This window comes from Chrysemys picta, chromosome 2 (assembly GCF_011386835.1).
Source record: "Chrysemys picta bellii isolate R12L10 chromosome 2, ASM1138683v2, whole genome shotgun sequence".
NCBI classification, from domain to species: Eukaryota; Metazoa; Chordata; order Testudines; family Emydidae; genus Chrysemys; species Chrysemys picta.
This window is the reverse complement of record NC_088792.1, coordinates 97611143-97626460: the sequence shown is the minus strand read 5'-3', so window position 1 is coordinate 97626460 and position 15318 is coordinate 97611143. Positions and strand designations below refer to the sequence as shown.

The window sequence follows — 15318 nt, the reverse complement described above, 5'->3', positions numbered from 1 at the left end:
TATTTTTAGATCTTTACAAGTCAGACATCAAAACTCACTTTGGGCTGTAAGGTCTCTGGCTAGTAGTGTGTAATATATTGTAAATAAAAGGTTTAGTTTAAACCAGTATAGTCATTTTCAAGATCTAGGGGCACAGAAAAGAAACAGATGTCTCATAGGTACATGTGTATATTGTGCTGCTTTAAATAAGATGATAACAGCCACTTTTAATATTCATTTATGGATTTAAACTCCCTCAATATGCAGAGAAATAATTTGTGGACAATGGGTCCAATTCGACATTCACTTTCATCCATGCAACTCTGTTAAGCCAACTTCAGACCTGAGACAATTCCAGTGAAAAACACCCTGTTGAGAGTACATGTTCATTACACACTTAAGCATGCAGGGTCTTCTTCTCCACTGCCTTTTACCATGTAACCTGAGCAAAGTGGGGGTAAAGCACTACCAGATCAGACTAGCTGCATTTTATACCCCCTTAGCACAATAATAAATGGCAGTGGAGAATTACAATAGGAACAGAAATCAAATGTTAATGTAATGTTGGAAGTTGAGTCTAATCCTAGCCCTATTAAAGTGGATTTCTATCTGTAGTCTCTTCTTATGAAATCTATATTTTACAGAACAATAAGGTTCAATTAGATTGTTTTGGGGATTATCCGTGTTTTGCGTGGAAGGTGATAGATGTTTTCCACACACACAAAACAACATGGTCTCTGCCTCTAAATAAAGCAGCATACTAAGGGTGGGGAAAGGATATCAAGTGAGTGTGTGTGTGTGTGTGTGGGCATGTGTGTTCATACATACATATCAGATCTCTTTGTAGTTATAGTCGCTGCAGAGCAAATCACTTCAGATAGGCTAATTTGGCAAATGTTGTTGGCAGAGTTATAGCCTTTAAACTAGGTAGTAGAGCATAATATAATGTTTTTTTCCAAGAAAAAATTATAATAGTGTAGCTAAGGAATCTAATACAAAGCTTGTTTCATATCTAGAACATAAAATATCAGTGTTAAGATTAAATAACTATTAAAATGTATATATAGTATCAAATAAGATTTCCTATGTATTTAATAAATGTATGCCACCTGTTTTAGGACTAAAAACCTGATTAGCCATGAACTTAGTTTAAAAGGTGTTTGCTATAAATGTCACTGAACTACAGGTAGAGAACTAAGACAAAATACTAGAAAATTTTTCTGCTGTCTTACAAAGCCTAGTTGAACATTCTATAAAATTCCTGGAACAAGAATGCCACATTAAGAGAAACAAATTATGAAGAGCCAGAGTGTCAGCTTCAGGGCCGGCGCTTCCACTAGGCGACTCTAGGCGGTTTCCTAGGGCGGCAGGATTTGTAGGGTGGCATTTTGCCATCCTCAGTGGAAATTCGGCGGCGGGTCCTTCACTCGCTCTGGGACCCGCCGCCGAAGTGCCCCGAAGACGCGGAGCGGAAGGACCCCCACCTCCAAATGCTCAGAGGAGGAGCGTTGCCGCCTAGGGCGGCAAAAACCCTGGCACCGCTCCTGGTCAGCTTATGTAAATCAGTGTACTTCCACTGACCTCAATGGAGCTATGCCAGTGACGATGTAGCTATACCACTATAGTCTCCATACTGTAGACATATCTTTACATTTATATTGAATGAAGGGCAACTATTATGCATACCAGCTTCAATGAGGTTTTACCCAGCACCCAGCAGAACAATGTAATGGCTGATGATTTAATTTGGTCTAGAGACCTTGAAGAACGCAACGAAATCCTTAGGAGGTGTTGCTGAGAGAAAGAAACATCTGACACTGAACTTTAAAAAGCAAAAAAAAAAAAAAAACCTTATAAAAGTTATCTGTATTAGACACAAACATGGTTTAATCGTTGATTCAGATAAATAAAAGCCATAGTTGGATTTCCCAAACTAGAGAGATCTATGCGGATGAAAAACCATTCGGTAGGGTTAATTCCAAATCAGCCTGTGGTCAATAAACCCTAAAAGGAATTGCAGTGCATTCCCTGGCTTAGGAAAACAAACATAAACAGGCATTTGAGAAGTTAAAAACATTGATCACCAGTTTTAAATTATTACGATTTAGCTAAGCCAGTTGCACATCTGTAGATGCATCTTCTGAATTACTAGGTCACTGATTCAGGAAAGCACTGAAGCACATGCTTAAGTCCATCCCTATTCACAACAGCACTAAAGCATGTGCTTCGGTCCTGTCATAGGGATGCTTTTCTGAATCACTGCCTCAGTTCATTCCTAAGGCACGAAGAGTATTCAGTTGCAATTATATCAAGATCCCTTAACAATGCGTAAAAAGACTACATCCAGATTCAAAATGAGGGGTGAAATCTTGGCTCCTCTGAAGTTAATGGCCAAGTTTTTGTTGACTCTAATGGAGCCAGGGTTTCACCCAACATGCTGGCAGCTCTACTTTGTTAGTTCACTGAATCCTGCCTACCTCAGTTTCATTGTCCTCGGGTCTTTATGCAACAGTAGAAGATAGTGTGACAAAATATGTAGCTTTATCAGTACCACACCCATCCATGGTATAATATTGCCAGTCATAATGCTATGCAATTTATTATTTTTAAAATAACTAAAACTACTGGATGGAAGCTGTTCTGTACAAACTTTAGGCATTCTACAGGAGTAGAGCTTAGAGAGAGAAGCAGCCAGCTTCCCCACGACTGGCAAGCTCAGCAGAACATATATATACATAGACTTATGGCTATACTGCAAGCTTTTATGTAAATAAGTCCTGCTGAGATGGCTGACCTTGGCGAAGTCAACCAGCTGTCTGTTTTATGAAGGTTTTGGGTGTACACCATGATCTTTGTCAAATTGCGGTCCAACGATAAGTATATCTCTCTGTCTATCTATATGTACATAAACAACGTATATAAAAAAGGAAAGAATTTTCCTAACTTTGAGTCACAGCTGTTTTGTGGCAAAATCCACAGCTGTGTCTAGAAACTGGATAACCTTGTTAATAGGACAGCCACAAAGTAGCCACAAAGTTTGGTTTTGATTATAATGTCTGTTTTTCTTCTTCTTGAAGTCAGTTCCTTAAAATTTGATGTGCTCATGTAATTGCAATGTAGTTCATTGCCCTGTTTTACCTCCAGTGCAGGGTGTTTGAAACTTTAGAGAGTGGGGAAGAAAGAAAGACAGAAAGAAAGAAAGAAAGAAAGAAAGAATATTGAAAAATAAATGTCACTGAGATTTTTTTTGTCATTAGATTTGAAATATCATTGCAAGTTAAAGTACAGTTACTACAGAGTTTTCTAACCCTTCCACAACCCCCCCCCCCCCAAAAAAAAAAGGTCAATAGAAAAAAGACAAACTCTACATAGTTTCCCCTTGGTTTTACTGTACAGACATTCATCTTTTTCTTTCCTTTCTCTTCTTTTCCCTCTCTCACAGAATTTTAGAAAAATATTAAATATTAATTCTACAACCAAAATAGGAATAACCCTGCATCCAGTGGTATATATTTTCTCTTCTTTACCATGCACTGTGAAGAAAGAGACCTGTGCTTTATTCATATTTATGTGAATGCTATTTATTATCGCCAAGATTGCCTAAAAATCAAGGCATCCAAAATCATTAGTCACTTTTGAAAACAGTCATTGGTTTTGAATAGTTTTGGATTTCTAGCTCTCAGAGATAACTACTTTTAGGAGACTTTTTTACACCAATACTTTTAGGTCTGCCACAACTGATAAATTTTAGAATTAAAAGTGATTAAATCTGTGAAAAGATTAAAATGTTCTGCAGACTTAAGTCATATTTTTTAACTTTTCCCTTGATGCATGCATGCAAGGATTGGCTGACCCAACCACTCTGCAGGGTCTATAGTAACAGGAGCCTTCTTTTTTCACTTGTGAGATTTTTATTTTATTTCTTATTGTCTGTATAATCTGTATTTAGCTACTTGTTCAGTCCTGGAGAACAGGTACCTTAGCTCTTTGGCGGTAGATGTTTAACACTCTCAAAGCTGGAAAAACTGGCTCAGATTTTGCGATCCTTTTCATTTTCAAACCGTCCTGTCCCTTTTTGCCTGTTTTAAACAGTCATAAAATAGCAACAACACATTTCTTATACACCGTGCAGCCGTGAGTCAGGTTACATTGAATTATACCCAGTAACATTAGTAATCTTAGCATGGAGTAATCCAACACGACCCATGCACAGCAATTTTAAAAATAGTTTTAAAGAACACTGTGGGGCTAACTCATATAAAATGTGTCCATCATTTTCATTAGATTTTTTCTCACTTAACTTGGTACACAGCATTTACTAAAAGACACCAATTGCCTATGTATATATGTGTGTGTGTGTGTGTGTGTGTGTGTATACAGTGTAATCCCATCACACATAGTCTATAGCAGTGATGGGCAACCTCTGGCCTGTCAGAGTAATCCTCTGACGGGCTGCGAGACAGTGTTCACATTGACCGTCCGCAGGCACGGCCACCTGCAACTCCCAGTGGCCGCAGCATGTCCCTGTGACCCGCGCTGCTTCCTGCAGCTCCCAATGGATAAGAACGGTGAACCGCAGCCACAGGGAGATGCAGGCAGCCATGCCTCCAGACAGTCAATGTAAATACTGTCTTGCGGCCCGCCAGCAGATTATCCTGATGGGCTACAGGTTACCCACCATTGGTCTATAGGGAACCCAAATCACAGCATGTATACTCTACGTAGGTAATCTGTGATATCAGCATTTGAATGTACAAGCTGTGGCTGAATGTTCAGGATCCACTAAAATACCTTCAATTTCCAAGTACTCTAATTTAACCAGCCATTAAAGGCATTCCCCATTTAATAGGGGTAATGGGTCAGTTAACATTTACTAAAACTTCATTGAGGCCTGTTGCATGAGCGTTATCCATGCTTCTTCTTCACTATCTGATCAGATTCTACTCTCGCCTTGGTTTCTGTTCACACAGTGTAATAAAGTACACAGTATCAACACAGATATAAAAGGTTAAGTCACAGTCTGGGTCATTGGGGATGAGAAGGACTCTGCCCCGGAGACAGCTCGCCGAGCCATTCTATCTGAGACAGCCAGATTGACTTAGAGGGCACTGGGAAAGTACATGGCCTTGATTACAATGTCTCTGAATGACTGTGAGCTCCACTACATGCTGCCTTCAGTCTGCTGGCTGAAAGACTAAGGCATGGCTCCATCACTGCCCATCTACAATAGGGTGTATAGTGACATGGCTGGTATTAGGTCCTTTGGTAAGGGAATACCTGGACCTGGTATTGTGGTTGTCCACTGAGCAGGAGTGAGAGCTCTTTGCACAGCCCCATAGACCAGCCACAAGCTTGCCCCTGGAGTATATTCTTGGGATTTGTTTTTTAAAAGTTCCCTGTTGCTCCCGGCCTATGTGCACTAGGGTTATGCAGCTAGATGCAATCAATATTGGTACAATGCTTTGAACATGGAAAGTGCTATGTAAGTGTAAAGTACTGTTGTTATTACCTCAAGCAGGACTTTTAGTCAGTGCAGTGGTGCCCAAACTTTTCCTGTCCCATCCCCTCCCCCCCCGACCAGTAATGGAATCTGTCCACAACCCTCCTCCATTACTGCACAGTTGGCTCAGCAGGGGAGCTTGGGCTGAAAGCGGAGCTGGGGGCTGAACTAGGGATGAGGGAGGAGGTGTGCTTAGAGGCAGAGCTGGGCTGGGGCCAGAGCTGTGTTGGGGGCAGAGCATGGCTGGGTGGCACTCCTCCCATCTCCCATCGAGGCTGGCCCATGCCCTGCTGCATGGCCCCCCAAACATGCCTCTGCACCTCCTAGGGGGGCATGTCCCACTGTTTGGGGACCACTGCTTTAGTGCCTTGTGGATTATTACCAAAGGGAATGCTTTAAAAACACACACAATATATTACATGATGTGGAATTACAACAGCGAGAGGAAAATCACAGCAGTCTTTAAGAAGACATTGCAGATACTAAGCAACCAGGAAGAATAGGATGATGAAAGGGGAGGTGGAAGACAACTCTAGTAATTGAGTGATTTTTTTTTTTAGGCAGGAGAGTGAAGGGCTTCTGCATCAAAACGTGCTGCACACGGCCTTCACTGAAAGAGTTCCTTGAGAACAAAAGCACCATAATGAAAAAGTATGAGCTTGGTGTGAGGTCTTTCAACTATGCAAACATTTTGTCTTGGCCCCTGGTAGGGACAGATGAGATGAACCAGATGATTTGGAGGGTGTTGTTTTGAAAGGACAACAGGAACAAAGTCAATAGCCTTGCCTTGATCCCCCTGCAATAAGAGAAAGCAATGAGAGGCTGGATTACTGGACTTGTTAAACTTGCGACATGCTAATTAAGATTCAGGAAATCCATTCCAGATTCTCATTCAGCATTAGCAATTTTGTATATCCAGATTTTTTTTGACTTCACCATCAACTGTATTGTTCAGCAGTCTAAGTGATTTCTCAAAGGCGGCAAAAGAGCTGCTACTCTCTGTTCTGTAAGCTCCCTCTCATCCTTTCTGCTTCCATCCCATCCTTTTTTAAATCATAAAGATCAGCCAAACCCTCCTGATGACAGCATCTTATGTAAAGGCGACCTTGAGCCCAGCCAGGTCATCTTGTCTATAAAGTGGTCTTCAGAAACAGTTGGAGAGAATTGTTCTGAGGCAGGAGTCTGAGCTAGTTAGGATGTCAACTTCATGGCTCTACAGAGGTTGCCATTTTTGAGTAGTTCCACTGAGATCTACTAACTAATTGATACCCCTTCTTCCTATGCTGCCTCATTAACTACTGGTTGTTTCAGTCTGAGATGCCTGAATTTTGGAGACTGAGGGAGTGGAATCACTGGTAGAGAAATAGCTGGTGCAGGTGCACAGGGGTCCATTCAGCTTAGAGCAGGGTTTCTGAACCTATGGGTTACAACCCAAACTAGGGTTACCAGAATGCGCAAAAGGGCTCAGTTCTTCTCTCTGAGTGTTGCAACTTGGTGCACATGGTTGCAATGCTGCTCAGGTTTGGCCCAGCTGCCCTTCCATCCTGATGATGGGGGGCTGGGCAGGCCAAATCTGAGTGGTATTGTGACCCTGTGTACCCAGGGGGTGACTCCATGCAACACCACTCCCACAGATTTGGCCCAGCCAGCCAGGTTGTGATGCCCTGAGTGGGAAGCCGAGCCCAGCCAGCCCTGTGGGATAGGAGCCAGAAGAGAGTAGTTGGTATCACGTACTCTCGTAAGTACCACCCCTTGATGTATCCCCACCCTACAGCCTGGCGACACCACATCTTCCATACTTCCTCTCCTGCTCCCTCCAGCTCCTCTCCGATTTACCCTTCCCCACAGCTGTGTGATTCCAGCTTTCTCATGCCAGCCACGCATCCCCAGCCCCTTCTGTCCCCAACCCCTTCCCCCAGACCCCCACTTTACCCTCTGCCCCTCATGGGCTGTCTGTCTGGGCTCTTTGTTTTTGGGGACTTCAGATTTCAGCCCCATCCCCCAGACTCCTCTGTCCTTATATCATTCCTCCAGCCTCACACTGAATGCCTACACCCTTCTGCTCCCCGGTTCCTTCCCAGAACTCCCAACTCCTTCCTCACCAAACCCCCGGCCTCCCCCATCTCCACACTTCACTTCCTGGCCTCCAAATTGCCCCCACCCCACTCTTACCCAGGGGCTGTGTGTTTGTATGTGTGTGTGTGTTGGGGGGGGGGCTTGGCTTATGATCCCTCCCCCCCCAAGTTGTTCATATGTGGCTGGAGGGTCTGGAATTTTAGCTCTGATACCTCCACTCTCCTGTTGGATGCTTATGGAGGGGGGAAAATATGTGAGTAGAAAACTTTAATTTTTATAGTCTTGTAGCTTATCTGAAACAGTTTAACATTTTGAGAATGAAATGTTATGAAGTCCTGAACAGTTGAATCGCCATGTTTGATGTGTATAATTCAAATTTCAGGGAGAAAGTCCACAATAAAAACCTGCACTGGGGCCCATCTTTGTGTTCTTTTGCCACTGAGTGGAATATGTGTTGTCAGGCAGCACATGAAAATCATGATATCTTATTCTCAGTTCTTGCAGTAGGGTCCTGAATAAAAGGGAGAAAATACAGAGACAAGGATTCTTCCTCTTTCTAGCCTCACTCCCCTGTTGAGTTTTTTTTTTTTAGAGCTTTTTATGCTATTGCTACCTTCCAATGAATACCACTTGCTACGAAGATGGGAAAAGAGTCTGTTTTGTCTGCCATTCTGCTAGTTGGCTGTCCAACTTGCAATCTGGCAAACAACTTTGAAATGCCAAGTTTAGGTATATTGTTGTGAAAGAGTTAAGTCAACAAGTCATGCCCTCTATTTGAAGAAAGTGGGGTGAATACAGGGGGCCTTATGGGACAACATGGTGGCCATTGTAAGTCATTTGCATTATTCATGCTGGATATTTTACAGTTACATGGATGTATGAATAAAGCCTTCTCTTTGATAATGTGTGTGGGTTAGTCAAAGCAGATGCGAAGAAAGAGAACATCTCTGTAGGCTAGGGTTTATCATTTTCATTCATCTTACTGGTGGGTGGCAGCTAGGGCCATCTTTGAATTGTACTTGGGAGAAAAAAGTATACAATACATCTACTGTTTCCTTTTTAAAGCGCCCATTTCCATAATGAGATCCACTGATGAAAAGTGCTATGTAAGGGCTAGGTGGTATTATTTTTAATATTATTATATTGGGGAACACCAATATAAAATGTAGTAGCACTGTCTGACTGCATGCAACAAACCATTGGGAATCTTTCCGGATTTGGAGCAGTGTCCATTAGTTTAAAAGGCATCTTAAAGTTGGAAGTTAGATACAATGTTTGTGTTGTTTTCATTTATGTGAAATGGGGAGTGGAAGCTGGTAATGGTTGGCTAAAAGAAGGTCCTACTTAGGTGTGTGATCCTCTCTTTGGAGGGATTAACTAGAGAATATTACCAATGTTATTCGCTGAGCTCCAATAAGTATAAGTGAACAAGTTGCTCAGGAGCACTGAGTGCAAGTAGAGCTCGCTAGTGGTGGTCTTGCAGTTTCTTTACTGTCCCACAAAGATCCAGATCCAAAGGTCCGACCTTGACATTCTACTGACGGTGTCTCAAGGTACTGATATCACAACAGCCATACTACCTCATCAACGGAATCCCTGTTTGGATTGCAGGCTGTCCGAAAGAACTGATTGTAAGAGATCTTTTATGCACCATTTCTTTTAGGGCGAAATTTCACTCTAGGTCAGAGGTGACCGTGTGTCAAAGGCAGCAACATATAAGTTTTTGAGAACAGATTTCAGCCATTAATATCTTGTGGATTAAAACTAAGAATACTTTTTTTTAGCATGTAGAACCTAACGTATAGTGACCGAAGTTTTCAAACCTGGGTGCCTAAAGTTAGGTTCCTAAATTTATATTTAAACACCTAAGTGGCTGGATTTCCAAGTGTGCTGAGCACCTGCAGCTCCCATTGAAGTTAATTTTTATTTAAACTGGTGCAGGTGAGAAGAGGATCGAGCCATTTGTGTCCGTACATATTAAGTAAATATTATTATTATTTATTTCCAGAACACACAAGCAATAAAATACCAAGCACTTAATTCAAATTATTTGAGTATTGCATTTGTTGACCCAGAAGAACTGGGTAGCATCCTTGGTACTGTACCACCTAGTTTTTGGGCTAGGTGTGACTTTGGACCTCCACCTGATTAATTTGTAGTATCTATAGAAACATAAATGCATAGTAGGGATACACAACTGCTGTTTCAGACTGGTGTGTGACATTGTAATTGTATGTTATTTTTAATGAACAGAACAGTGTAGTTACACTTAGTAATGTGTGTTCACTAAAAGGGAAAAGGGGTGTTAAATCATCATGTTCTTTGATGAATGGCTTGTACACTGAAGAATAAATTGAACAAACTGGCATAGAGCTCAGTGAACATGAAATCAGCTATTAGAAGAAATCTTGTGAACAAATTCTGAGCCTGATATGCATCTTTTGATTAATGTCCTATCAATCATCCATAGTGGCTACCTTAGCTAAGTCGTGCTGTAATCATTCATGGTTGCTTACAGGACCACTGGCAGGGACTATAGGGCTGCAATAACTGAATATTATTACTGATTTCTCCGTAACTCTTGCTGTGAACAATTACTGTTTTCACTACGTTCCTGCCTCCCTTTATTAAAAGAATACAATGCAAAATGAAAAGAGAGTTCCTCAAAGACTGGTAAAATTCTCCCAGGGTATTCTTAATGATATTCTGTCCTAAATGGGGAAACTATTGTAATGCGGAGTTCTCACCAGGAATAATAGTAATGTAATCACATTGAAGCCGTCTCTTTATGGATTGTAGTCAAACAGACAAAATGTATAGTCAGATTAATGAACACAGACCATCTGTAGAATTATTACTGAAAATGGTTGAAATGATTTGAATTATTTTTATCTCAATGTTTTCAGTTAATGTGCTTAACAGTAACAGTAATTAAGACTCCAGATTTTAAATTTGCATTAAATCCACCTTTGACATTACAAGAAACCTTGATTCTTGTAAGTTATTTTTTTTTACACACGCACGTGCCCAAATGTTTTTAATTTGCCAGGCTCTTTTAATTGATTCTTTTTAAGAGAAAGAAAAAAAATTAAAAATACATTTTTTGTGAATTCGCTTTTTTGTCGTGTTTTGTTTTGTTTTGTTTGGCCAGTGTGATTGTAAACTACTGGCAAATGCTTGCAAGAATATCCCATGGCCTTGTCAGAGGATTTAGCGCCGAACAATTCATTTCTGAAGCATGGCACCAAAAAATGATTTGGCACTACCTACTAGTAGAGAGGTCTTTAGACTGCAGTGTAATTTCCTCAGAACTCACTGTAGTCTGGGAAATACAGCGGGGTAATGAAGTGATGACAGGTATTAGCATGCATAATGGGCTTTAATAGACATTTAGTGTTGTTTAACTAGAAGAGGGAGACGTGCTTTCCCATTGGAATATTTCTACATTGAAACACATTGATCACCAATTTCAGAGGGGAAAGGTTAATCCATCAGTTTCTGTAACCAAACGGCACTGATGGAAATTCTTTAGGTGACATTCTGGATGAACTGAGCTTTCCATCTTTACAAACAAATGAGTGATATGACAAGCGTGTTGTTCAAAACACATTTAACCAATTGATTTTCTCTCCTCTTGTAATAAGATCTGGAGACATATGAACGAGCATAGCATGAGCCAAGATTAAAGGAATTGCTTCATACACGAGAACATACAGCACCACTTATCAATAAAAGTACTAGAAAACATGTAATCGCCCATTCTTTTTCTTTATATAAAGTTTGTTATTGTAATAAATTGCTGTTATTGAACTGCTTGCCTCTTATTTCAGATTTCCTGAATTTTATGTCAGGCACTTTCTGTGTATTGTTGGTAAATGAGAGTCTTTTTAATAGAAAGGTAGAAACATTATATTTTGCTATAATATCGTTTTTGCTCTCAGTAATCAATTTAACCCAGCTTTGGATTTAGTAGCAATGTTTATAATTTGTTGGGGGTGTGGGAGGAAGAACAGAAAGAGAGGGAAAGAGATAGCTTTTTGCCTATGCTACTTTAATAGCGGGAAATGTAAACTACCTGTACAACTCAACACAACAATGGTCCTCATCTCTTTTTTTGTTTCAGTCCTGCTCTGAGTTTCACTTACCCTCCCACACCAGTATCCCTCCAGCAAATGCATCAGCAAATTATAAGTCGTCAGCAAACCCTAGGTTCGGCCTTTGGACACAGCCCTCCACTCATCCATCCTGCCCCAACTTTTCCTACCCAGAGACCTATCCCAGGCATCCCTAGTGTCCTGAACCCTGTCCAAGTCAGCTCTGGTCCTTCCGAGTCCACGCAGGTGAGAGCAAACAAAAGAAACCTTTGAACCGTGTTAATGTAAAAAATAAAACAAATCACATTGTCATGTTAGCAATTAATCACTACAGTCACTGAGAACCTTGGATAACAACTTTCTGGCGGTGATGGCATTTGCAATCCTTTATTAGAAATCAGAGGAGTGTATCTGTGATTTCTGATTGGTAGAATGCTTTCTGTCCCTCATAAATGTTTCAGTGACTCCTCGTTCCCAACTGTCTCGCCTGAATCAGACAACTTAATCCAGGTGGGGAATGGGGGAGGAGGGAAAGCAGGTAGGAGCCACAGTATTTTCAAGATAGGAAGTGCTCATTCCCAAATCAGGCTAAATATAATGACTGTACAGATGTAGGGGGACAGTCTACTCTGCTGTACAGTGTAAATCCAGAGAAACTCCACTGATTACTTAAGGTTTTTGCTGATTAATGCAGAGTTTGATTCACTGGACCTGGATCCATCATTGTAGTTGAACTGACACATAACTGGAGTAGTGTAGTAGTGAATCAGGCTGATGTTTTGGATTCATTATGGTTTATTGTTATTAATCATGATTTGTTTTTAGCATGGCCTAGGATTGGTTCCTTATTGTTCTGGGTGCTGCAAAACTTGAAGCTAAATCCTGCAAGTGGATCTATCTGGACAAATCCTTGCAGCGCCCCCGTTGATTTTAATGGGGCTCCAGGCAGGTTCAGAGATGCACCCAGCAGATCCACTTGCAGGTCCTAGTATTCAGAACAGCCTTACGGGTGGGCAACATGAGCAACTTCCCAGGGCACCGTGGTCAGGGAGGTGCCGTGGTCAAGGGGCAGGGAAGGCCTGGGATATGAGGCTGCGGAAGGGAGCTTGTGGCAATGGGAGGGATGCAGTGGGGGCCAGGGGCCATTTTCCCTAAAGCCGGCCCTGACAACAGCCTGAGATACAAGAGGTGAAATCCTGGCCCCACAAATATCAGTGGAAGTTTTGCTATTGACTACAGTGGAGCCAGGAGTTTCTCCCAAGATTTTTTGGCCTATGGTTTTGTATTAGCTCTCAGATCTTCTCTTTATTCCACCATTATAATTCTCAGAAAAATGTTGAGATTCTATCTACAAATGTAAAATAAAATATAAAGCCCTTCTTGTTAGTAAACTTTCATTCTTCTCATGTTGATTGCAGCTAATGCACAGTGATCTCACATTTCAAAATGGTAATCACCTTTTGAAGTCCTAATTGTGTGGAATATTGACTCCTTATTACCCTTCCCCTTCCTGACAAAAGCAACAATGTTTTATAATAATGAATTACACAGAGTGTATTCACTTATATTCCCCCCCCCCCCCGCTCCATTACAAGTTTGAATGATGCAGCTATTCTGCAAGTTAATGCTATGTAATTGAATATATTATAATGGTATAGCCAATATAATTAACAATGGAGCATCTCCAAATAAAGTTGCTTAGTGGATGTTGCATATTTCTGTTTGGAGCTCTGTGTATTTATCACAGTCTAATTTTGTCTTTTTGGGGAACAACACTTGCAGCAGAATAAACCCACAAGTGAATCTGCAGTGAGCAGCACCGGGGATCCAATGCACAACAAGCGTTCCAAGATAAAACCAGATGAGGACCTTCCCAGTCCAGGTGCAGGAAACATGCAGGTACAGCATGCAGATTTCATTAATCAGACTTTCATCTCACTGCCAGACAGAAGGCACATCTTATCTGTAGCATGTTTTAAGGCTTTCCACCCCTTTGTGGCCCTTGGCCTAGCATACATGGATTCACACACACACTGCGTCAGTCCATAGTACCAAGGGATGATTGCAGAATCAAATGTAAACAATTATGACCTGGTTTGTTTTATATTTTTTGCTGGGGGACGGGGTGGGGTGAGACTTGCATCTGTGTATGTCTTTAGAGGAGTTTTCAATCCTCTGTTTGCTGTGGTGTATTTGGTGATAAAAGGTGAACCTGAGGCACTTAAGCCCTGCTTCAGCAGAGTATTTAAGCACATACTTAAAGTTATGCACATGCTTAAATCTCATTGGCTTTAACTGGACTTTGCATGTGCTTAAGCGCTTTGCAGATTCAGGGCTTCAGCATATGATTCTTCACCAGCATAACTCACTGACTTCAGTGGAGTTGCTTCTGATTTACACTAAGGTAGGTGAGATCAGAATCAGGTCCTCAGTCTTTTCACTGAATCCATAAAACCAAAACCAAAGCCCATCTAAATCCTACATGGGGGTTTGAAGTGGAAAATAGCATGTCTTCATAATCTGAAACAAATGTTTAGAAAGACTCCTGACATCTGACTCTTAGCCTGAGCAAATAGCAAGCTGGGGAGAATGGGGCTCTGCTAGGAACTGAAGCTATCCATTAAAAAACAACCACACACATACACACATTGTGGGGAAAAAAACAAATGACTCCATCAAGTATCCTGAAAATTATCAGTCTAATTTTGGAAGAAGTTTCGCATTCCGAGCCTATTACGGAATTCAGAATTGAAGTACATTTTAGATTGTTAATGATCTTGCTTGCAAGCACAGCCATAGTATTTGATCCCAATTCTGATCCCCTTACTCATACTGAATAATATCTCATTCCGTAATAATCCCATTGAAACAATTGGGATGACCCATATAATTAATCCAAGTATTAGAAGCAGGCCCTTTATGATTTTATTTTAATTTATTTCATTGTGACTCCCAGTTATTTTTTTTAAGAAGTTTTGACCCTTCCCCTCACCCTCTTCCACCTCTCATTGATACCGAACGCCAGCAGGTTGGAATAATTTGGGACAGGATCTGCCTTTTCTCTTTTCCTCTTCTATCAGTTCGTGTAACAAGGCACCATGTGAGGAGGTTCCTGCAGAAATGATCTGCACTGGATACTTCTGGAAAATATATTGTTAAAAAAGGCAGCCAGCTCTTAGAGAAATAGCCCATCTCCACTGTCTGGTTTACAAGGCCCACTCGGGGCTTTTGTGTTTTATCTGAATGTGGGTAATGAGCTGAAGCAAGAGTAAATGAATCTAAATTGGGCTTTTCTTACTGTACCTTTCCTTTAATGTTGAAGTAATTCATCTTTCTTCCCCCTCTTTATCAGAGTTTCTTCTTGCCTCTCCTCACACCTAGATTGTTTTTTGTTATTTTTTTCCCCAGGAACAGCCAGAAGGAATGACCCTTGTAAAGGAGGAAGGGGACAAAGATGAAAGCAAGCAGGAGCCCGAAGTGGTCTATGAGACGAACTGCCATTGGGAAGGCTGTTCACGAGAGTTTGACACGCAGGAACAGCTAGTGCATGTAAGTTAATGGTATTCAGGAACTGGGTTTTAAAACTATGTGACCTTTTTCATGGGGGTCAGGTTCTCTGACCCTGTGCTGAGTCAAGTTTCTTAGCTAACAGCGTTGCAAACTGGAGAA

At 41.2% G+C, this 15318-nt stretch overlaps 1 protein-coding gene across 9 annotated transcripts in view; it reads left to right on the top strand.

Annotated features, from left to right (window-relative positions):
- Positions 1–15318, top strand: part of GLI3 (GLI family zinc finger 3) — a 244377-nt gene that overhangs the window by 188021 nt on the left and 41038 nt on the right. For 8 of the 9 annotated variants that reach the window (XM_024106445.3, XM_065583839.1, XM_065583836.1 and 5 more), the window contains 3 exons: positions 11679–11895; positions 13432–13548; positions 15058–15198. In XM_024106445.3, coding sequence (XP_023962213.2) covers positions 11679–11895; positions 13432–13548; positions 15058–15198 — 475 coding nt within the window. The remainder of the gene's footprint in view (positions 1–11678; positions 11896–13431; positions 13549–15057; positions 15199–15318) is intronic. The other variant, XM_065583838.1, reaches the window with a different exon arrangement.